Source organism: Sapajus apella, unplaced genomic scaffold (genome assembly GCF_009761245.1).
Source record: "Sapajus apella isolate SASKATOON/1434 unplaced genomic scaffold, GSC_monkey_1.0 scaffold53, whole genome shotgun sequence".
Lineage (NCBI taxonomy): Eukaryota > Metazoa > Chordata > Mammalia > Primates > Cebidae > Sapajus > Sapajus apella.
The window spans coordinates 14506685-14529355 of NW_022436993.1; the positions used below are offsets into that span (position 1 = coordinate 14506685).

The 22671-nt window shown below is 44.6% G+C and overlaps 2 protein-coding genes across 4 annotated transcripts in view; one reads left to right on the forward strand and one right to left on the reverse strand.

Annotated features, from left to right (window-relative positions):
* The window catches only part of UCMA (upper zone of growth plate and cartilage matrix associated), a 47234-nt gene that overhangs the window by 20953 nt on the left and 3610 nt on the right, over positions 1 to 22671 (forward strand). For 2 of the 3 annotated variants that reach the window (XM_032244052.1, XM_032244045.1), the window contains exons 2-3: positions 8828 to 8912; positions 12040 to 12213. In XM_032244052.1, the coding sequence (XP_032099943.1) occupies positions 8828 to 8912; positions 12040 to 12213 (259 nt within the window). Of the gene's footprint in view, positions 1 to 8827; positions 8913 to 12039; positions 12403 to 22671 lie in introns of those variants that run through there. The other variant, XM_032244049.1, reaches the window with a different exon arrangement.
* MCM10 (minichromosome maintenance 10 replication initiation factor) overlaps positions 5379 to 22671 on the reverse strand; it is a 40470-nt gene continuing 23177 nt past the window's right edge. Inside the window, exons 10-20 of the mRNA XM_032244039.1 lie at positions 21636 to 21835; positions 19211 to 19311; positions 18254 to 18364; positions 18049 to 18166; positions 15200 to 15428; positions 12670 to 12811; positions 11939 to 12057; positions 9294 to 9407; positions 8166 to 8311; positions 6154 to 6196; positions 5379 to 6060 (exon numbers count right to left, since the gene is read on the reverse strand). Of these exons, the coding sequence (XP_032099930.1) occupies positions 5977 to 6060; positions 6154 to 6196; positions 8166 to 8311; positions 9294 to 9407; positions 11939 to 12057; positions 12670 to 12811; positions 15200 to 15428; positions 18049 to 18166; positions 18254 to 18364; positions 19211 to 19311; positions 21636 to 21835 (1407 nt within the window). The 3' untranslated portion in view covers positions 5379 to 5976. The remainder of the gene's footprint in view (positions 6061 to 6153; positions 6197 to 8165; positions 8312 to 9293; positions 9408 to 11938; positions 12058 to 12669; positions 12812 to 15199; positions 15429 to 18048; positions 18167 to 18253; positions 18365 to 19210; positions 19312 to 21635; positions 21836 to 22671) is intronic.

Sequence of the window (22671 nt, forward strand, 5' to 3'; positions counted from 1 at the left end):
GGAGGCTGAGGCAGGAGAATCGCTTGAGCCTGGGAGGCGGAGGTTGCACTGAGCTCAGATTGCGCTACTCTGCACTCCAGCCTGGTGACAGAGCAAGACTCAGTCTTAAAAAAAGTTTAGCCACTGTGATCAATAATCTTTGCTAGATCTTCTGGAGAAATTGCTGTAGCTTCTACATTACACTCGCTGTTCACTTTGCACTTTGACATTATGGAGACAGCAATTTCATCCAATCTCATGAAACAACCTCTGCTAGCTTCCAGCTTTTCTTCTGCAGCTTCCTCACCTCTCTCAGCCTTCACAGAACTGAAGAGCGAGGGCCTTATTTTCCACTCGAATCACTGTAACTTTCTCCATATCAGCAATAAGACTGTTTCACTTTCTGATCATTTTGTTCACTGGAGTAGCACTTTTAATTTCCTTCAAGAACTTTTCCTTTGCATTCACAATGTGCAAGAGGCATGGCTGTCAGCCTTGAGTGCCTTCCTGACCAAGCTTAATCATTCTCAGATTTTGATTTAAAGTGAGAGGTGCAGGACTCCTTCACGTCAACACCTAGAGGCCATTGTAGGGTTATTAATTGGACTAATTTCAATGTTCTTGTATCTCAGGGAATAGGGAGGCCTGAGGAGGGGAGAGAGATGGGGGAATGGCTGGTCGATGGAACACTCAGAGCACACACATTTATCAATTCACTTTGCCACTTATATGGGCACAGTTCCTGGCCCCCCAAAACAATTACAAGAGTAATATCAAAGATCACTGATCCCAGATCACCACTGATCACAGATCACCATAACAGAATAATAATCAAGAAGTTTGAAATACAGTGAAAATTACCAATCTGTGACAGCTGCACAATGTGAGCACATGTCAGTGGGAAATGGTGCCAGTAGGCTTGCTTGATGCAGGGTTAAAAATCGCAGTATCTGCAAAGTCCAAGGAAAGGAGGTTTTCCTATACCCAGAATACAGAAACACCTGTTTCAGTTTGCCAAAAGACATCAAACGGTCAACAGCACATGAAAAGATGTTCAATACCACCGGTCATCAGGGAAATGCAAATTAAAATCACAATGACATTCTACTACACACCTATCAGAGTGGCTAAAACAAAACATGTATTGGTGGGACGCTGGGTAAATGGAACTCTCAGACATTACTAGTGCGGAAAATGGTACAACCGCTTTGGAACATAGTTTAGCAGTTTCTTACAAAGCTAAGGTATACTTTTTTTGGAGATGAAGTTTTGCTCTTGTTGCCCAGGCTGGAGTGCAATGGCAGGATCTGGGCTCACCACAAACTCTGCCTTCCAGGTTCAAGCGATTCTCCCACCTCAGTCTCCAGAGTAGCTGGGACTACAGGCATGCAACACCAAGCCCAGCTAATTTTGTATTTTTAGTAGAGATGGGGTTTCTGCAGGGTCAGGCTGGTCTCGAACTCCCCACCTCAGTGACCCACCCACCTCAGCCTCCCAAAGTGCTGGGATTCCAGGTGTGAGCCACCGTGCCCAGCTAAAAGCTAATATATACTTAATATGTAACCCAGAAATTCCCCTCTTAGATATCTACCCAAGAGAAACAAAAACATATCCACAGAAAGATTTATACTTGAATATTTACAGCAGCTTTATTCAGGACAGCCCCAAACTGGGAATCCAACCTAAACGCCTACCAACAGGTGAATACATTCTGGGACATATCCATATAATACAATAAACCATGGATACAGGTAACGTGAATTGCAAAATATGTCCAGTGAAAGAAGCCAGACAAAGTGTGTCCTGTATACTCCTGTATATGCAACTCTAGGAAAGACAGATCTACACTATACTGATAGATGAGCGATGGGCTGGGGCTTGGGCTGGGAAGAGGCGCAGGGCTTTTGGGATCATGGCAATGTATCTTGCTTGTGGTGTGGCTATACAGATGCATACATTTGTCTAAATGTAGCCAACTGCACACCTAAGATGTGTGCCCTTTACTGTATGAAATTTATATTTTAATACAGTTGATTTAAAAAGTATGGAAGTCTTGGTCAAGCAACGTTCCCACAGACTTGGTTCCAATTCTGTTTCAGATCTTATTTCCAAATTACTTAACCAACTTACAGGTGTGCACCACCATGCCCAGCTAATTTTTGTATGTTTAGTAGAGATGGGGTTTCACCATGTTGGCCAGGCTGGTCTCCAACTCCTGGCCTCAGGTGATCCGTCTGCCTCAGCCTCCCAAAGTGCTGGGATTACAGGCATGAGCCACCAAGCCAGGCCAGGGTTCACCCATAGTTCTTGACAGCTGCATGATTTCCAAATCTCTAGCCATGGGATGAAAGAAGTCCATTTTACACTTAATGGGTTGCTACTGGGGATACACTTATACAAACACATTTGCGCTCCAGATTTTCTAAAATGTTGTAAGACATGATTTCACCTGCTGCAAACATCAAGCTTTACTTCTGTCTTCATCAGCTTCAACCCAGAAACGCAGTCCATGCGATCTCTTCCTGTCAGCTTTGCTATCTACCAGTCCGCCTGAAGCTTTGAACGTTTATAAATTCCCTTTGGGGAAAATTCCACACCAGTTATTCAGAGGTCCCTTATTTGCTATGCAGGATGGTTGGTATCTAAAATACTTCTGCTTTCCTTTTGATGTTTGGAAAGAGAAAATTTAACAAAACTCAAGACAAAGATGGTTTTCTTTAAAAAACCGCTTATTTTCTCTAAACAGAAAAAGGCACAGTGAAAAGAAAAAACCCATTGTGAGGATTATAATATTCAGATCAAGCAGGTTCTCCTCAAAGGACATGGTTTTTGTTTGCTAGTTCAGATTACTGTGTACTTACCCTGTTCCAGTGGCCTGTGATTACATATTTAATCCCTGCATTACCAATGGCAGGTTAAGAAAAACAAAACACGTATGATGGATTCACATGAAGGCACTTCGTAAAGGTTGAAAAGGAAGGCAGGATTAGGCTGGGCACAGTGGCTCATGTCTGTAATCCCAGCACTTTGGGAGGCCGAGGCTGGTGGAACACTTGAGGCAGGAGTTTGAGACCAGCCTGGGCAACATGGTGAAACCCCTTCTCTACTAAAAATACCAAAATTAGCCAGGTGTGGTGGAGCGTGCCTGTAATCCCAGCTACTCGGGAGGCTGAAGTGGGAGGACTGCTTGAACCTGTGAGGTGAAGGTTGCAGTGAGCCAAGATTGCACCACTGCACTCCAGCCAGGGTGACAGAGCAAGACTCTGTCTCAAAAAAAAGTGAAATAAAATAACAAGTTTCCCCACCCCACCCCACTGACCCCTTCTCATCCCCAAATATGCTAAGAAAGCATATGCACAGAACACATCAGAGCAAAGTCCCCCAAGATTGAGCAAAACTAAGAAATTACAATTATGTTTTACATTTATTTAAAAAGTTAAAACCCAGTTGTAAAAAGGCACCCAGATACAGCTCACTCTCAGCCTTTACAAGCATATTATAAAACTTATATAACAATATACAAGTGAACACTGACTGCAACGATTCCCTCTGTTCAAACGAGAACATTGTTTTGCCGGGTGTGGTGACTCATACCTGTAACCCCAGCACTTTGGGAGGCTGAGGCAGGCGGATCACAAGTTCAGGAGTTCAAGACCAGCCTGGCCAATAACGTGAAACCCTGTCTTTACTAAAAATACAAAAATCAGCCAGGCATGGTGGTAGGTGCCTATAGTCCCAGCTACTCAGGAGGCTGAGGCAGAAGAATCACTTGAACCCAGGAGGTGGAGGTTGTGGTGAGCTGAGAATGCCCTACTGCACTCCAACCTGGGCAACAGAGTGAGACTCTGTTTCAAAAACAACAACAAAAACAACCACACACAAAAAATTGTTTTTCCCTGTAAGTAAGAAAGGGATGCTCAGACAGCAACCTGGTGTTAAGTTCTGTGTCGTTGTGAACTATTTCATACACATAGCTGTTTTAAGTTAATGAGATAAATAAATCCATCCTAAATGAGCCATTAAAAATATCCCAGTTTCTTATTTATTAATAAGAACTTTTGGTTCTTATTAATAAATACTTTATTCTTTTCTCTGTTAGAAAAAATTAAAAAGAAAAGCAACCTTTTATAAAGTAGAAGTATACTCCTAAAAGAACAGTTATTAGAACATAACCTTAGGAGCAACACGAGTTAGACATAGCACCTTCGACCCATTAGAGCAGAGTTTTATGAAATCTAAGGCATGTCAATTTTATTTCTGGCTTTTGAAAGCCAAAATCAATCATCTCCCACAACAATCCCCCAAAAGTGTTATGTCCCTAACATGATAACATCTTAGGGGAAACCTAAATTACTTTTAGCTAGAGCTCAAGGTTCAATACAATAATTCTACTAATTTACTCAATTTTTAGCTGATACCAACATTCACTTAGGTCAAATGATATCTGGAAAATCAGGTTGCCCCGACCGAAAAATCTCCTGATCTCCTGAATAAAACCTTTGCTGTGGTAATTTGCACAGGGTTTGACCTTTCATTCTTTTTTTGTTTTTTGAAATGGAGGTGGGTGGATTGCTTGTGCTCAGGAGTTTGAGACCAGCCCGAGCAACATGGCAAAACTCCATCTCTATAAAAAACACAAAAATTAGCCGGGCCTGTAGTCATAGCTATTTAGGAGACAGGTGGGAGGATTGCTTGAGCCCAAGGAAGCTGAGCTGCAGTGAGCTGTGATCAAACCACTGCACTCCAGCCTAGGTGACGGTGAGACACTGTCTTAAAAAACAAATTTTAAAAAGTAAAGTGAGATTTTACGTATTTCTTTTCATTTGTTTTTTAAGACAGTGTCTCACCGTCACCTAGGCTGGAGTGCAGTGGTTTGATCACAGCTCACTGCAGCTCAGCTTCCTTGGGCAACAGTGTTTTAAAAAACACTTTTTAAAAAAAAAAGAGAATTTTACGTATTTCTTTTTTTTTTTTGAGACGGAGTTTTGCTCTCGTTACCCAGGCTGGAGTGCAATGGGGCCATCTCGGCTCACCGCAACCTCCGCCTCCTAGGTTCAGGCAATTCTCCTGCCTCAGCCTCCTGAGTAGCTGGGATTACAGGCACGTGCCACCATGCCCAGCTAATTTTTTGTAGTTTTAGTAGAGACGGGGTTTCACCGTGTTGACCAGAATGGTCTCAATCTCTTGACCTCGTGATCCATCCGCCTCGGCCTCCCAAAGTGCTGGGATTACAGGCGTGAGCCACCGCGCCCGGCCTGGTTTTACGTATTTCTATCACAGAGCTCCACAATAATGAAAGAGCAGAGAGCCCTCTTTCTTTCTTTCTTTATATATAAATTGAAATGCAAAGTGGTTCAGTGACTTGATCAATTTCAAGAGCAAAACAGAGATAACGAATGGAATGAAGAAATCTGGCTTTTAACATCCGTATATCAAATCTTATATTAAAGGCAGTGATCATAATTATCTAGATGGAAAAAAGTTTTATTTGTAGAAATCCAGTGCTAAAAAATACATTTCAAGATCATTTAGTCCAATCTTCCTGATTTTACAGGTAAGAAACTGAAGCCCAGAAGGTAAGCAACTTACCTGGGATGAGAGTTAAGCTAAATTAATTTTTTTGCCTCTGGGTGTCCCTATAAACACTAAAATTTTATGATAAAGGAGTGAACATTCTGTAACCAAAAGATACAGAAACACAGCTCTCTGTTTGCCTTCTAGTTTTTTGAGCAAAAACTTCTGTGAATGAAATAATACAATCATCCATAGTGAGCTTAGAAAAGACAATGATATCTTGGTTTTCCACTTAAATGTCAATGTTAAATGTGGTGTGAACCAACCCAATGGCAGTAAGTAAGTAGGCAAAGCTTAGGGGCTTAACAAGCATTTGCTTTTGACGGTGTCAATCAAGAACCAATGGACAATACAGAGCCACTCCCTTGCTTTCCAGAGCCACAGGAGGCAAGGAAAGCTGAGGTGAAACGTCCGAAGTTAGGGTTATTTAAGGCTATTCAGAAATTTGGCATGTTCTTCTCCTCTTGGTAACAGAGTTTCTCCTCCTATCTTTGGACCAGTCTTTTCCTAGAAAAATGAAAATATTTTAATGGGAGATGGTACAACATTATCAGCATGGGTCACTAAAAGGAGTCACAAATTAGTAGGCAAATGGCATACCTTTAGCATTCCGTCTCGTTCCCATTTGTAGAGGCCACAGTTACTGAAACAGAAAAACGGATTCACTCAGCAGGGTGGTGCAGGCCCACTCATGCAAAGACGATGTGCTCACTGTACTTGGGGACAGTAGCCCCCATTCCAGGAGCTGTTCAAGGTGACACTCGTACTATATGACAAATCTGAGGTTATGCTCGAATGCAACTAGATAAATCTATAATGACTTGGGAAGTGGTCTGTAGTTCCTTACAAAGCTACAGGCTTCAGAGATGGAGCTTCAAATGATAGTACCACAGGGATCCACACGCTGCAGGTAATGAACGCACCCTTGGTTTTTACAACTGATGATTGTTGGGAAGAGACTCAGATTTAGGGAGCTGGCTCTCTGGTGCAGGATAGTCTATGTTTGGCCTCTTCCTTTTTTTTTGGAGCAGAAAGGTTGAGATAAGGAAAGGAATAATCTTCTTTCTAGTCTGGATCATCCTCCTCTTCTCTTTATAACCCAAAAGCCTTTACTCACTTCCTTTTCCTTTTTTTTTTTTTTTTTTTTTTGGGTTGGTGGGGGTTTGCCATGTTGCCTATGCTGGCCTCAAACTCCTGGGCACAAGTGATCTGCCTGCCTCAGCCTCCCAAAGTGCTGGGATGACAGGCGTGAGCCACTGCGCCCGGCCTCTTCACTCTCTTGTAATTCAAAGGGCTCAGGGACTCTTGTTTTGTTTTCATTTTTATTTTTTTAGAGACAGGGTTCATTCTGTGGGCCAGGCTGGAATGCAGTAGTGACATCATAGCTCACTGCAGCAGCCTTGATCTTAAGAACTAAGAGGGCCAAGCATGGTGGCTCATGCCTGTAATCCCAGCACTTTGGGTGGCTGAGCCCACTTGAGCCCAGGAGTTTGAAACCAGCCTAGACAACACAGTGAGACCCTGTCTCTACAAAAGAGTAAATTAAAAAAAAAGTAGCTGGGTGTGGTAGCACACACCTGTAGTCCCAGCTACTCAGGAGGCAGAAGCTTGAGCCCAGGAGTTCAAGGCCGCAATGGGCTATGATCGTGCCACTGCACTTCAGCCTGGATGACAGAGTGAGACCCTGTCTCAAAAAAAAAGAAGGAACTGACAAGAGCGCCAGAGAAAGAGCGGTCCTTACAATCACAGTGCCATCTGGAGGCTGAAAGGCGCCTTGCTCTTCCATTTGTGTCTTGCACTTCGAACAGATTTTAAAAAAAATTTTTCTAATGTTTTCCGTAAGCTCTTGCTATAATGACATTTTTAGTCATCTGTTTTGGAGAGAAGTCAAGTATCAACATATAAATAACTACTTAAAAATTATAATCTAGATTGTGAAAAATTTGCAAGCCAGCTCCTGGTAAAGGGATGAACCGGCCCAGGTTCCTGGCTCCCTCCCCTTTTATTGGAGGAAGCACAGGAAAAAATAACAACATGGCAATAAAAAACAACAACAACTATTCGCAGCACTTACATTGTATTAGGTATTAGAAGTAATCTAGAGATGTTTGAAAGTATATGGGAGGATGTGTGCATGTTATATGCAAATACTACATCATTTTATATCAGAGACTTGAGCAGCCACAGATTTTGCTATCCTGCGGGGAGAGTGCTGTCCTGAGGCCAATCCCCCTTGGATACTGAGGAACGGCAGTTCTCACAAGTTAAAGAAATTTAAAATGATCAAGTAACTCTTGGGAGTAGAGAGAAGAAAAAAATATTATGTGCATCCTAGACCCCAGCAAACACACACATATTCACCACCCCACCCTATCATTCTTATTTATTCAACAAACACTTCTGAGGACCTCCTGTGGGCCAGGTACTACATCAGGTGTTGGCGACAGCAGTGAAAGGGCAGGGAAGGAATTCCAGGATTTCAGATAACAACTTGAGTCCCAAAGACAGCTTGGAGCTGTGGGAAGGCACAGAATGACCATCCAACGTTCCCAGGGAACAGACTCACAGCCACCGGAAAAAGAGATGAAGAACGCCCCAGGTGGCTCTCATACCTGCAGTGCTTGTTCGGGAGTCTGTCCAGGGAGATGCTTCTGTTCCCACAGGGACACTTGAAAAACCTCTTCACGCCGTCGTGCCAGTGGTATTCATGCTGCTCACTGACGCAGGTCTGCAGCAGCTTGAAGTGAGTGTAGGCGCACTGCACAGAACAACAAGAAGCCCACAGTGCTGGTGAAGAGCTGGAGGACAAACACTCAGCTGCGGTCAGGACAATCTGCTCCGTGATCACCACCTGGGCCCTTGCTAGGGGACTGGGCCACCTTCGCCTCTTGCTACAGCTACCCGTGTGACTGCCTGACTCCCTCAGACTGATACCACTGTTCCTCATGTTTGGCCCAAATTCTGGTCAGTCACAAAGTACACAATAACTTTGTTACTGTATAGCATGTTCCATGATGACAATAGCAAGGGCAGAAGAGGAAAAGCACCGTAAACCCCTAAACAGCTTCAGCCGGTCTGTGCTAGTCATTACGGCACCTCGCTTACATACGACGCCGAGGCTTGGCATCTATATAAAAGAGGGATCAGCGGCTCTTTCATTCTCTTCTATGATCTATAAAAAGGATGTAGGCTTATTATTACTCCCTATTTCACTAGCAGCAAAGCCAAGACAGAGAGATTAAGGATTTCACTTCTAATTGTGATCCTCAGAAAGACCAAAGAGAATCAGAAGCGGTGGGTGTGCAGCAAAGCATGTGTGGGAGACAGCGCTGTCACTTCTGAGAATTACACTGAGCTTGATAAATAACTCGAGACTTAGGCAACCTCAAAGTGCAGAGTAGAGTGGTGAGCCCAAGGGCTTCAACCATGGTCCCAGGGCCTATGAACACTGAGCCACGTGGACACAGTGGTCCAGGGGAGCAGATGTTAGGGCCCATCCGAACTGGGGGCAGTGGTCAAATGAGAGAAGGATGCCCTAGACAAACGCTCCACTGGCAGAGCACAGCAGCCAGGTCAGGCAGGAAGCCGGGTTCTGGGCCACCTCTGCCCTTAGCTTTCCAGCCTAATTAACTGACACATTACAAGACAGGGCCCCAGATCCCACATGTTCTCCACGTGCTGCCGAGTCACAACAGCACCACACGGGGCCCATGGTTACTGTAGCCCCCACTTTCACGCACCGTCTTGCATGTCACGATGCGGCATTTCACTTCTCTGATGTTTCTCATCTTTTCTTCCATTTGTTCTTTCTTCACCAGTGGCTCAAAGTAGCGCTCCTGCAGCTCAGCCTCGGCCTGGAATGACAGGGCATGTGAGAGACCTGGTGCCAAACCCAGTCTGCGCTCAGGCAGTGCAGTAAGAGTAACTCGATGATTATTCAGGTGACTCAGCTGATAATCAGAACAGAACAGAACCGAAGGACAGGCTAAATGTGCCAGGGCCCTGGACAGTCCCTCAACAATCTGCAAAGCAAAAGATGATGCGTAGAAATGAGCTCTTAATATGCAAAAACAAAGGGACACAAGAGCATTTGGTGATGCTTTTAAATTTTATTTTTGAAATGGAGTCTCACTGTCACCTAGGCTGGAGTGCAGTGGTGCAATCTTGGCTCACTGCAACCTCCATCTCCCGGGTTCAAGAGGTTCTCCTGCCTTAGCCTCCCAAGTAGCTGGGACTACAGGTGCTTGCCACCATGCCCAGCTAAAGTTTTGGACTTTCAGCTGCTATGGGGTTTTACCCTGCTGGCCAGGCTGGTCTCAAACTGCTGACCTCAGGTGATCTGCCTGCCTTGGCCTCCCAAAGTGCTAGGATTATAAGTGTGAGCCACTGGGCCTGGCCCATTTGGTAGTTTTTAAAACATCAAATACAAATAAGCACTCCTAACATGACAGCGCCATTATGTCAAGTGTGTGTCTGAGGGCAGTTATTTCTACTGTTCTAATATAGACTCCATAACAAGGTACTCCGGGCCCCCGCTGGCGAATGTCCTTGGTACAGGGAACATCAGGGAACAGCCCCAAGGGCAGAGATGCTTGTGGCAGAATGTGCGTGCAGCGACGGGGTTAGCGCTGCTCCACAGGCAGGAGGGCCCAGGGCCTCGGGAGCCACAGAAGCGACGAGCTCAGCTCTGCAGCCTGCAGAGTCAGTGCTGGCATCTCTCCTAAGTTTCAAGTTCAGTGAAAAGATACGATGCAGAGCTGTTTTGTTACTTGTTAATCAAAGGAAGAGCAGATCATTTGGAGTAGTGATACAGAATGGTGACGTTTTTAAATTGGTGGGAGCACTTTGTGTTATCATAATGATTGCTACCTCGGCGGCTGGCAGGGACCAGGGGTGCTGAACTCTCTGCAATGCATGGGACAGTCACCGACAAAACTAAGGACTGCTTCTCATCCTGCCTGGCTTGTGTGTGTCCTGCCTGGCTTGTGTGTGCTCTGAGACAAATGTGTGGGTGGGGAACCTGATTAAAGCCCTAGAACCTAACTGCTTTCCACACAACCCTACAATATTTGTGCATGGTTTTAACACATGTTGACAATTCCAAGAGTAAAACTAGACTCCTGTGTATACTGAGGGACAAGGGTACTTTGGTTTCTCAGGATTATTTACTACACACACACACACACACACACACACACACACACACACACTCACTCACTCACTCACTCACTCACTCACTCTCCAACCTGGGCAACATAGATAAACCAGACCTTGTCTCAAAAAAACAACCCTCCCCCTGAAAAGTACATTATCTATTCCTAGCTACTCGGGAGGCTGAGGTATGAGAATTGCTTGAGCCCAGGATTCAAGACCAGTTAGGGGAACATACGGAGACCCTGTCCGGACACTCCTCCCACCCCTGATGAAAACCCCCACATTATCAAAGAAACATTTCTGAGTCTCCATTTCTGGCTCATTTATACTGATAAATCCAAGCCTCTCACGACTTTATTTCCCCTAAGCTAGTTCTGCCTATGCATTTAAAAATCCATAATGCAATCTATACCTTTATCATAAATATTTTCATTTTTTCTTCTTTGCATTAGGATATTAATTTTTCAAAATGACTAGTATAGGTAATTCATATTTATGAATTTTATTTCAAGATAAGAAAGCAATACAAATACCTGTTACTAAAAAGAGGCCTTGGGCATGAGTTAAGCCCTGCTTTAGAGCATTTGAAATGCCGATATAAAAATACTGGAATGGGAAGACTCTTCGCATATTGCAAGGCAGAAAACAGCAACAGTGTGGAACCATTTAAACATCACTTCAAAGCCATAAGCAAGTGCAAACATTTTTATAATACTGATATCTATTTAAGTCATGTTAAGTCGAATGACATTCTTCAGTAAAGGGACAAAGCCAAGGCTAAAATCTATTCGAAATTATCCTGTTCTTCAAAGCAAACTCAAACAAACTGACACATACCTACTTCTAGATTTATGTAAAAAGCAGATTCTTGGCTGTGCGTGGTAGCTCATGCCTATAATCCCAGGACTTTGGGAGGCCAAGGCGGGAGGATCACTTGAGGTCAGGGGTTAGAGACCTGCTTGGCCAACATGGGGAAACTCTGCCTCTACTAAAAATATAAACATTTGCTTGGTATGGTGGTGGTTGCCTGTAATCCTAGCTACTGGGGAGGCTGGGGCAGGAGAATGGCTTGAACCTGGGAGGTGGAAGTTGCAGTGAGCCGAGACTGCACCACTGTACTCCAGCCTGGGCCACAGACTGAGACTCTGTCTCAAAACAAAACAAACAACAGATTCTTGGTCCTACAGCTGGCACCTTGGCTTTGAAGGACATTGACCTTTTGGGATCTTACCTGTTTCAGGATGCCTGTGTGTTTTGATTTTGCTTTTAGGATTTTCTGAAATTCCTCAGATTCCAGGTAGGCAAGTTGTTCTCTCCTTTTTTTCCTGGCAGGTTCTAATTCAACCTCAGCTAGAGCGGAAGGAACAAGCATCAGCAGCGACCAAGAAACTGCAGAAAGCCAGCGTGCCTCATCGACTCCACGCCCTTCCACTCCCCCTTCCTCTCCTACCAGCCCTTCAAACGCGACCCACCCCAGCTGGCCCCAGCAGAGGAGAGGTCTCAGAGGTGAGCCAAGAAGCTGAGCTTAGAATGTGGCTGGTGGCAGATTTGGCCACTAAATTAGAATCTCTTTTTTGCCTTCAAATAGGCAGCTGACTATCATAATAGATAATAGCAATGTTAAATATGTTGACAATGATGTTAACATGATATTGCCTACTTCAGAGTTTTAAAAATACAGGGCAACTTAAAACACAGGAATTTGAGTTCTGTCAAAGCAAATCTTTACGCTAACATATATGTACAAGATCCTATTCCCAAGTATTCGAATTATGTCTAATTTCATTCCAATTTAACGTGATTATAAAAAAATCAGTTCTACCCATAGAAATTTTATTTAGGTATTCTTTATAGGAGGAAATTGAAGTAACTACTTGATATCTGGGTGCTGGTTTGGGTTTAGGACGTATTTCCCTTAGAAACAGTTTCTCTTTTCCACTGTTAACTGTGAAACTGCAGTACCTGGAGAAAACATGGTGTTCTTTTCTACACGTTCCTTCACCTCCAGGACGGCCTGAGGGTCCTTTTGCTTCTTCTTAATGCCGTTTGGGTTTGTTTTTGTAAGAATCTGGCCTTTTGCCCTTAATTTGGTGATAGCAGCTAACTAGAAAAGAAGAGAAGAGAGGGCGGTTAAGATCTGAAAGATGACAAAGGCATTTAAGACCTGGACCCCTTTTTTGTTATTAACCAGTGAATTCTGGCTGTCCTCCAACAGAAATTGTCAAAACATATCTTAATGTTACTTGGTATTATTAACACAATTACTGGAATGTAATAGCATGGGAGACAGGTCTACACGCTGATGAGTAAGTCTCAGTTTATTTAAATATAACAAGTGTCACATCAGCGAGACTGCAGGCTTCCAGATCCGTGAAGGAGCCACATCGCCATTTTGTAAGTTTTAGAATCAGACAGAATTAGGATAGAATTCCATCCAGCTCTGCCATGGACTAGCTCGTAACCCGAGGCAAGTTATGTAATTTCTCATTTATAAAATGGAAATGGGGCTGGGCACGGTGGCTCATTGTAAACCCAGCACTTTGGGAGACTGAGGCAGACAGGCTGCTTGAGCTCAGGAGTTCAAGACCAGCCTGAGAAAAAAAACATAGTGAGACTTCATCACTACAAAAAATACAAAAATTAGCTGGGTATGACAGTGCATGCCTGCAGTACCAGCTACAGGGGGCTGAGCTGGGAGGATCACCAGAGCCCAGGGAGGTGGAGGCTTCAGTGAGCTGTGACTGTACCACCGCCCACCAGCCTGGGAGACAGAGTGAGACCCTGTCTCAAAACAAAACAAAACAAAAGAAGGAAATGATGATATAGCATTGACCTATCTTTCAAGGTCATGGTGATATGGATGAAATAAGATGTCTGCAAAGTATGAATGTGTACATAGTAAATACATTTCTGGCCGAGTGTAGTGACTCATTCCTGTAATCCCAGAACTTTGGAGGCCGAGGCAGGTGGATCACTTGTGGTCAGGAGTTTGAGACCAGTCTGGCTAACACAGTGAAACCCTGTCTCTACTAAAAATACAAAAATTAGTCAGGCATGGTGGCAGGCACCTATATTCCCAGCTACTTGGGAGGCTGAGGCAGGAGAACTGATTGAACCTAGGAGGCGGAGGGTGCAGTGAGACGAGATTGCACCACTGCACTCTAGCCTGGGTGACAGAGCGAGACTCTGTCTCACAAAGCAAGCAAACAAACATAGTAAATGCACAGCACACATATCACAGGTGTGGAGTAATATGGACATGCGTCATGGTTGTTATTATAGGCATTACTATGTGTAATACTATAGGTAAGTCAGTAAGGTTGTGGCATACAGCTAGCCTCTGCACTTCATTTGGCTGTAGCTGCTAACTAGAAGAAACAGAGAGCTCGGTGAGGGGACTCAGGAAGCAGGCAGCTGGGGCTCTTAGTGTCCCCTACTTCAGCCAAAGCAACTCAGCTTTCTCCTGTCATGTGACTAGACATCTGTGTAAAATTTCTTTTAAAGAAGGATTCTTGGTTAGGCATAGTGGATCATGCCTGTGGTCCCAGCACTTTGGGATGCTGAGGTGGCATTGCCTGAGTCTAGGAGTGCAAGACCAGCCTGAGAAACAAAGGGAGACCCCTCATCTCTACAAAAATACAAAAATTAACCAAGGCGTGGTGGCACGTGCCTGCAGTCCCAGCTACTACTTGGGAGGCTGAGGCAGGGGGGTCCATCGATCCTGGGAGGTTGAGGGGGTAGTGAACCATGACTGCACCACTGCACTCTAGCCTGGGTGACAGGGGGAGACCCTGTCAATAAATAAATAAATAAATGGCCGGGAGCGGTAGCTCACCCCTGTAATCCTAGCACTTTGGGAGGCCGAGGTGGACATATCACTTGAGGTCAGCAGTTCGAGATCAGCCTGGCCAACATGGTGAAACCCCGTCTCTACTAAAAATATAAAAATTAGCTGGGAGTGGTGGTGGGTGCCTGTAATCCCAGCTACTCAGGAGGCAGAGGCAGGAGAATCACTTGAACCCGTGAGGCAGAGGTTGCAGTGAGCCGAGATTGTGACACTGCACTCTAGCCTGGGCGATAGAGTGAGAGAAAGAGAGAGAGAAAAAGAGAGAGAGAGTGAGAGAGAAAGAGAGGAAGGCAGGAAGGAAGGAAGGAAAGAAGGAAAGAGGGAGGGAGGGAGGGATTCCTTAAATCACCCTTTTACATTAGTCTCACCTCAACAATTCCAATAATTGTTTTCCTACAGTCAGTGTCTCTCGTTACAAACACTGTCTTCCTCTAGGGTACATCCTGTAGCCTGGCAAGAAATAGTGTGGAGATAACAGCTCTAACTTTCTTGGATTAAATTCATTTTATGTTGACACTACCATCTTTCCAAATTACACTGACTCTGATGAGCACGATCAATATACAGCTATTAGGATCTGTCTTTCCTCCAGCTCTGTCCTACAGAATGCAAACTCAGGTGTTAAAAAGAAGAGATGCCAGTTACCTTTTTGGCTTCTGCTAAAGCACTTAGTTTTGGTCTTGGTGGTGGTGACTCATCATAAAAGAGAACATCATCTCCTTCCAAGACGCCTCGCCCCAGCTTGGGTGTCATTGTGGCCGGGGCTCCCTCCAGCCTGGGAAACTCAGATCGTGTCCCTGGAGACTGAGCAGGAGGCTGTCTTGATGAGGATGGCACAGCGGAGCTCCCGACTTCACTTGAGCTTTGTAGAAATCTTTAAAGAACATACAGTTAAAATACGCAAACAGGGTTTATAAAAACTCTAGAACTCAACATGAACTAGGAGGTAGCAGGCAGGCCACCAGCTGGGAGCTAGTTGTTAGCAAAATAGTTTCCCCTCCTTGGCTGGTAATTCAAATTTGCACACAATAAGAACAATACTAGCTTCACTAACTCCTGCATTAATTGTGTTTTCTTTAAATAAGCTGTCATTGCCCTAACATTTTAGAGCTGATGACTGTTTTTATCCATCAGCTGTGCAGTGGATGTCATCCGCAGCACACCCATATTCCCATCCCTACTGTCAGCTCGAGGGCCTGTAGGAGGTCATTGCATCTCCCTACATTTTAGTTTATGCTCCTGCGAAGGGACAGTACATGTGGGACATTTGGAAGTCATTAACAGAAAAGTACTACAACTTGCAGCGATTATTTTACATCCTTTAAAAATTTTTTTTTGAGACACAGTCTTATTCTGTTGCCCAGGCTGGAGTGCAGTGGCACGATCTTGGCTCACTGCAACGTCTGCCTCCTGGGTTCAAGTGATTCTCATGCCTCAGCCTCCCAGGTGTTGGGATTACAGCCCTTACTGGCAACAAATGGTTTTAAGAGCTATTTTACTTTTTTTTTGGAGACAGGGTCTTGCTCTGTAGCTCATGCTGGAGTGCACTGGCACAACTGCAGCTTGCTGCAGCCTCCACCTCCCAGGCTCAGACAATCCTCCGACCTCAGCCTCCCAAGTAGCTGGGACCAAAGATGTGCGCCACCATGCCTGGCTAATTTTTTTATTTTTTGTATAGACAGGATTTCTCCATGTTTCCCAGGCTGGTCTCGAACTCCTGGGCTGAAGGGATCTGCCTGCCTTGGCCTCCCAAACTGCTAGGATACAGACGTGAGCCACAGAGCCAGCCTTGAGAGTTACTTAAAAACAACAAACCTCAGAAACCATCTAATCCAAACCTCTTATTTGATCCATGAAGAAACTGAGGCCCAGGACCACACTGCTCACAAGGGCCAGGCTGGGGATGAGGGCCAGGCCATACCAGAAAAGTACTCTTTCCCATCCCACATACCTACTCTTGCAAGGTCTAGGCTGAGTTTGCAAACTATCTATCAAATCCTGCACAAAGTGAAGGCTTCTTTGGCCAACGAAATTCTGAAAATTTTCAAATTGCAATGACTTCAAACTGATGGGCACTCTCTATTTCCCACGAGGCTCACAACTCCATACATATTTCTATGTCCACGTATATAATTTATGTCACCTGTAGGCACTCAATGAATACCTCTGTAGATATCCTACCAGCACCTCAAACTAATCTGCCTGAGATCAAACCCATTTTCTTACTTTCCCAAAGACTTTCCTCTTATTATTATTATTATTTTTGAGACAGAGTCTTGCACTGCTGCTTAAGCTGGAGTGCAGTGGCACGATCTCAGCTCACTGCCACCTCCGCCTCCCAGTTTTAAGCGATTCTCCCACCTCAGCCTCCCAAGCAGCTGGGATTACAGGCACCTGCCATTACGCCCAGCTAACTCTTGTATTTTTAGTAGAGACGTGGCTTCACCTTGTTGGTCAGGCTGGTCTCGAACTCCTGACCTTGTGATCCACCTGCCTCAGCCTCCCCAAGTCCTGGAATTAAAGGCATGAACCACCTCGCCCAGCCCCTCTTATCTTATAATTGACCACCTTTCATGGATGCAGTGGCCTTTTAGCAGCCCAGATTTGGGATGGCAAATGGTTTGGCTCTGGAGCAGATCACCTGTAAGCCCAAAACTCAGCCCTACCACAAACTAGCTCTCTGACCTCCAGGCACACAGTTAGTAAAACAAGGCTGAGAAGCTTTCCAGAGGCTCAGATGCCGTGTTTATGGAGTGCACATAAAGTGCCTGTGAATCGCAGCTCCATCATTATTCAATGACCTGAGTCCAGGAGACACTCATTTGTCCACCTCCCATATGCATTTCCACTTGATTTTTTTTTTTTTTAATTATTGGCTGAAGCCAAGTAACACATTTCCACTTGCTTTTGCTTCTAAAGTGACTCTCCATTTTTATCATTTATCCAAAGAACTGTACTCTACTCATTGGCTCTGCCTGTCATAAAAAAACTGAATTGTGGCAAAACCCAGTCTCTACAGAAAAATACAAAAATTAGCCAGCATAGTGGTGTAAGCCTGTAGTCCCAAATACTTGGGAGGCCAAGGCAGGAGGATCATGTGAGCCTGGGACATGGAGGTTGTAGTGGGCCGAGACTGTGCCATTGCACTTCAGCTTGAGTGACAGATCTCAAAAAAAAAAAAAAAAAAGAAGAAAAAAATGACAGCCAGCAGGGGAACCTGTGCTCTCCCTCTTCACAAGAACCCTCTTCACATCTCACCCCTTTCCCTTTTCCATGGTAATAACTAACCTGTACCATTTGGTGTTGGGAGTCACTAGTGTAAGAAATGTACAGCCTTAAATGCTATTCAGGTTATGGGAAACCTATTTTAAACTTTCAGAGTTAAAACGCAGCCAACCGAAACCTGAAGTCACATTCTGGAACCCGATGAAGGCGTTCTGAGGATGCCTGAGCTGGATGACCTAAGCGGGGAATATTAAGTCTGCTCCTCTTACCGCTTCTGTATTTCCTCTGATTTCCTTCTCCTCATCTCCAACATATGCTGCTTCTGTTGCTTCAAGAGTGCTGAGGCTGAGATGGACTGGATGGCAGGTTTTGAGCTCCCCAAGGTCCCTGAAACAGAAGCCCACAGACTGAGGGGGTGCCCTGGGTGGCTGAAGGAACACAGGGACACACGTGTGGCTGTGCAGCTCACAGTACCTGAAGCTGTGGCTTTGGCTAAATGTTGTTTTAGGTTCCTGGCTCCACACGTCGGCAGGTCCATCAGTTCCTTGAACTCCTCAGAGCAAGACAGGCTCTTCCGGGGTATTCCTGTGCCATGTCAACACCGGCTTTAGAGGATTCATGTTCAGATAGTTTGAGGTCATATGACATACCACTTTCTAAACTCTGTACCCGTAATTTTAGTCGTATGTAAATGAAGTAGACGGAATACCAACAGGAAAAAAAGGAATCCTTAACATCTAACATCCGACTTGGACTGCATACAGGGTATCCTGAGTATACTTTATTTCTAGTGATGATTAGAACACTAAGTAAGCCCTTAAATCAGGGGGTCATTCCATACCCTGTTTCTGGAATATGCACTACGGATAAGGGTCCCTGACCACTGTTTACAACCATAAGCCCAGGGTGGGGGCTGCATTCTCTGACCAAGGCTTTTTATTTATTTTTATTTTTGTTTTGTTTTTATGACCAAGGCCCATTTTAACAAAAGATAACAGATAAGAAGTGTGGCCAGGAAGGTAATACTACTGATTCTAAGGCTGGATGTTAAGAGTTGACCCAGATAGACCAAGATATTGTAAAAAGCATACTAAGGTAAGACACAGCTACGACCAATATGCTGTTTTTTTTTTCTTAAGGTCCTGCAAACCAGGCTTGATTCCTCCAGGTCAGACCATACCACTCATTAAGTGCAGGTGATGAGTGGATTCTTATTACTTAAGAGTACGAGCTGTATCCACGTTCAGCCCTAAAGACTGCACATTTATTTATTTATTTTTGTGTATGAATAAGTTCTTTAGTGGTGATTTCTAAGATTTGGGTGCACCCATCACTGGAGCAGTGTACACTGCGTCCAGTGTGAACTCTTTTATCCCTAAGACTGCATAATTAAACTGGAGAAAGAAATTTCGTATGGAGAAACCAAGTTACCGAGTTTTTGTTGTGTTTCCTGGATGATCAAGTTTGTGCCCTTAACAACCAGATTACTCAGAGTGGTTTGAATCTTCTTCTTTGGAGCCACAGCTGCTGCACTGAAATGACAAGTCACCCCCAAAAGGAGAATCACTAAGTCCCAATGCTCTGATGAGGTAAAGAAGGCACAGAGACCATCATGAACCACCGCGCCCAGCCCCTCTTATCTTACAATTGACCTCCTTTGATGGGTGCAGTGGCCTTTAAACACCATCAAAGTTTCTCAAAACACTATCTAAGCAGGCTTTCTTAATGCCACAGCCCTAAGGCGTACTGGTTTATGCACTGTGTCACACAGAAAAGCTGGAGGCAGTCTACAAATCTGCTTGAGGCCATTCTGGAAGGAAACTGGGCAAAAGAAATAAAAATGTATGCCAATGCTTTGAACTAGCAGTCTAGATATTTATCTTAAAATAATTAAGGATTATGCAAAAATTTAGGATAGTAATGGCAGCTTTCTTTATAATGTCATACATTGAAAAAACCATTAATGTTCATCTATACAGAACTGTTTAAATGAATTATGGCAGAGTATGTAAAAGAACACTATGTAGCCACTAAAAATAAGTAAGACAAGAAAAACAATTATTTTACACTGGTAAAAAGGTGGTTACAAAGAACAGGCATACTATGATCTCATTTTATATTACTAAAAATTTATACTTATGTAAAAACAAAACACGACACCTAGGAGTATATATACCAAGTAACTAACAGTTTGGGGTGTTCCTTTTTTTTGAGATAAGGTCTCACTGTGTTGTCCAACCTGGAGTGCAGTAGAGCAATCGTGACTCACCGCAGCCTCCACTTCCCCAGGCTCAAGCAATTCTCCCATCTCAGCCTCCCAAGTAGCTGGGACTACAGGCGTGTGCCTCCATGTCCAGCTAATTTTTTTGTATTTTGTAGGTGTCTTGCCATGTTGCTCAGGTTGGTCTCAAATTTCTGGGCTTAAGCGATCCTCCTGCCTTGGCCTCCCAAAGTGCTGGGATTACAGGTGTGAGCCACGGTGCCTGGCCCGGAACAAACAGTTTCTCAGGTGGTAGGATTAGCGTTGCTTTTTATTTTCTCCTTTGGTTGAATTATACGTTCTTTTAAAAGCCTAATGTACGTGTATTGCTTTTAGCAGATTGGAAAAATTCAGAAATCGTTTTAAATCTCAAAAACATGCTCACTGTTAAAAAAAAGATATGGGAAGTGAATCGTCTTGCCCCATTTCTGTTGGATTGGAAACACAAACCTGTTTTGTTCTTGGACCAACTGTAGCTGCCTGATGCCAAGTCCTTAGATGTGCTGTCTATAATGTGGTGAAGCGGTCACTGATGACAACAAGCTTGCCCAACCTGCAGCCCTTGGGTCACACGCAGCCCACGGTGGTGGCTGTGAATGTGGCCCAACACAAATTCATAAACTTTTCTTAAAACATTAAGAGAGTTTTCTTTTCTCTCTCTCTCTCTTTTTTTTTTTTTTTTTTTTTTAGCTCATCAGATATCATTAGTGTATTTTATGTATGGCCCAAGACAATTCTTCCAGTGGAGCCCAGGGAAGCCAAAAGATTGCACACCCTTGGATTACAATGTCAGGGACTCTATTGACTCTGAGATCTCCAGGCAAGGGGCCATGGAGGCCTACCCAGCACCGCCCCACTCCCTACGTGAGGCTTTACAGTATATTCGCTCACTGAATGAAATGTGGGTTCCATGAGGTCCGGAGCCTCACCCTCCTGCAATAGATAGTTGTAAGAGAAATAATCAGAAGGGCGTTAACAATGTGATTTAACACATTTTAAAAAGCCCTGACAAAGTTGCACTATTCACATTAGACGTCAAAGAGGGCCCGGGCGTGGTGGCTCACGCCTGTAATCCTACTACTTTGGGAGGCCGAGGAAGGTGGATCACTTCAGGTCAGGAGTTTGAGACCAGTCTGGCCAACACGGTGAAACCTTGTCTGTACTAAAAATGCAAAAACTAGTTGGGTGTGGTGGCACACACCTATAGTCCAGCTACTTAGGAGGCTGAGGCAGAAGAATCACCTGAACCCAGGAGGTGGAGGTTGCAGTGAGCTGAGACTGCGCCACTGCACTCCAGCCTGGGCGACAGAGTGAGACTCCATCTCAAAAAAACCCCCCAAAACCAAAAGAAGTCGAAGAGACAGAGTGGGCTCTCTTAAAGCCCAACACAACATAAGTCAATCTCTCTCTCTCCTGAATGCCTTTCTCTCTGCCTGGGAATAAAAGAGGTCCTTAACCAACTTGTTTCAGGCAGTGAGTTATGAAAGATAAAACCTGTGCAAGTATCCTATGATGTTTACAAGAAGGTGCAAGCAGTAGGTTTTGTCTTTGATAAGCAAAATCCTTGCCCCAAAATAAGCCCTGAGAATGTCTTACATTGAAGCTGCATACGAGGCAGAAGAAACCCCTCCGTAGTAAAAGCCATCTTGGCACAGCCGTTCTTTGAGGCTGGCGCCTCTGCGGGCAAACTTCTTTGGAATTCGTCCTCCAGAGAAGGTGGACTGCAAATCGGCACGCTTTGCACTGAGCTTCTTGTACTGAGCCTGGACGTGATACTGACAGTACTCACAGTCATGCTGCAAAAGGCAGAGCAGTAGCATCAGATGAGGGTGACAGGCGAGGAAACAGCAATGAGCAGACACAGTTCCTTCTCCCGGCTTCCCGGAACATGACTCAGGCACAGTCCTCCCTGCTGACCTCCAAGACCATTCCCAACGTGGAAGGGCTGCTCAATCCCCAAGGGGAAGAAGGTCTTCCCTTTGAGTCCCCCGAAAGTACTGTTCTGGTGAAATTCCCCTTGCCCTCTTTCTACAAAGGAAATGAAATCAGCTTCTAGGATGAACCTTGAAAACAAGGAAGGTAAAAGAAGTCAGACTCACAAGGTCCCATGTTGTGTAAGTCCTTTTACAGAAGAGACATATCCATAGAGACAGAAAGCAGACAAGACGACACCAAGAGATGGAGGGAGTGGGGGATGGGAGTGATGACTTAATGGGGCCAGTGTTTTTACAGGGTGATGGAATCTTGAAACCAGGGAGCTGGTGCTTACATAACTTAGTATCACTGAATAATAAATATTTAAAAATGGGCCGGGCGCGGTGGCTCATGCCTGTAATCCCAGCACTTTGGGAGGCTGAGGCGGGTGGATCACGAGGTCAAGAGATCGAGACCATCCTGGTCAACATGGTGAAACCCCGTCTCTACTAAAAATACAAAAAATTTAAGCTGGGCATGGTGGCACGTGCCTGTAATCCCAGCTACTCAGGAGGCTGAGGCAGGAGAATTGCCTGAACCCAGGAGGCGGAGGTTGCGGTGAGCCGAGATCGCGCCATTGCACTCCAGCCTGGGTAACAAGAGTGAAACTCCGTCTCAAAAAATAAATAAATAAATAAATAAATAAATATTTAAAAAT